The sequence below is a fragment of the Penaeus monodon genome, chromosome 33 (genome assembly GCF_015228065.2).
Source record: "Penaeus monodon isolate SGIC_2016 chromosome 33, NSTDA_Pmon_1, whole genome shotgun sequence".
In the NCBI taxonomy this organism is placed as follows: Eukaryota; Metazoa; Arthropoda; class Malacostraca; order Decapoda; family Penaeidae; genus Penaeus; species Penaeus monodon.
The window spans coordinates 14,299,327-14,300,732 of record NC_051418.1 but is presented as its reverse complement, the minus strand read 5'-3'; the positions used below and the strand labels follow the sequence as shown (position 1 = coordinate 14,300,732).

The window sequence follows — 1,406 nt, the reverse complement described above, 5'->3', positions numbered from 1 at the left end:
TGCTATTTTTTCAGGTAATGGATGGAATGAAGAATACTGAATCAAGCAACTTTGTTTTCAACGGTGACATTAATGCACATCACAGGTCAGATGATGGAGTTCTCCCAGCTTTCAAGCGGCTGAAATATGAAACATGATCTTCTTGACTTTGTGATTGGTATTATATATAATTCTCCCCCAAATTTATTAGAACTATTATTTATATCATATTCTTTATCTATATTTTTTATAAATGAAATTGAAGAATAGTGGTATAAAAGTGAAGTATAATAAATTGTGATTATATAGCATATATCATATATATACTTGCATACAAAAAAAGAATGAATCCAGTGTCAAGAAAAGTAACTTGCAATAAAAAAAGCTAGTATGTCTAGTCAGTATTACTGTGTGCTTTGCAGATGAGAAGGATTCAGGAAGATTTTCAAAAATTCCTTGTGTAACAATTACATTGGAATCACTAAAAGAAACACACTTAAGATTCCAGTGTTTAGTAAAAGTTTATGAATCATTATCCAATTATATGAAAACTAAATTGATATTCGAAAAGGGAAAACTAAATTGATATTCGAAAAGGGATTTTTCTAGTCATATTGAGTATGTTTTTTTTGTTGTTCAATGTTGATCCAGTTTGCATTAAAGTCTCACTGGTGGTGTGAATGCACTAGGTCCACATATTGTATTGCTAGATATAGCTTATGTTTTCATATTCCATGTGCCAGACAAAGTAGCAAGGAGAATTACTTACATGGTACTCTGAAACTTTATTACAAAAGTTTTGACATCTGAAGAGTAGATTCCTTAAGCGAGTTTATAAACTATGATAATAGATTCTACACTCCAGGTAAACTCTCCTGTTAGTTGTTTCAGAGATGTTGTGCATTTCTATTTTTATACAAAAGGATCAACTGATAAGCATTGGGATGGTGCTGATGGCCATTACTCTTAGTTCTCTCTGAACCAGATGAGCTCTTAAGACATAACATTGAAGCTGTATCATTAATATAAAATATTTTAAAAGGCTATTCTCATTTTAATGAATAATGAAACATTTTTTTTTCTACATGAAATGCTAAATAAGTAATCTGATACTTGTGAATTCAGAAATTGGAAACAAAGTGCATTTGAGATGTGTTGTGTCTTTATAGCTTAGAACCAAACACTCCGAGCCAAGCCACTCTTGTGAGTGGACTGGACAACAGGAAGGATCTGGCCCACTCACCTGGTAAAATGTGGCATTCTTCCTGTGTATTGTTGCTTTGCTCAATGTCTCCATCCAGCATGCAGGTCTCCTGAGGGAAGTGCATGAGGTTCTCCTCTCCCAATCCCCCTTTTTTTTCTTTTTGACAGTGAAAAAATTTTGAGTTCAAGAATAACTTTACTCTCTGTGTGTACACATGTGAGTG

The 1,406-nt window shown here is 33.1% G+C and overlaps 1 protein-coding gene across 1 annotated transcript in view; it reads left to right on the top strand.

Moving 5' to 3' along the window:
- The window catches only part of LOC119594257 (DNA-binding protein RFX2-like), a 21,225-nt gene extending 19,825 nt beyond the window's left edge, over positions 1-1,400 (top strand). The window contains exon 5 of the mRNA XM_037943326.1: positions 15-1,400. Coding sequence (XP_037799254.1) covers positions 15-137 — 123 coding nt within the window. The 3' untranslated portion in view covers positions 138-1,400. The remainder of the gene's footprint in view (positions 1-14) is intronic.
- The last annotated feature ends 6 nt before the right edge of the window (positions 1,401-1,406 follow it).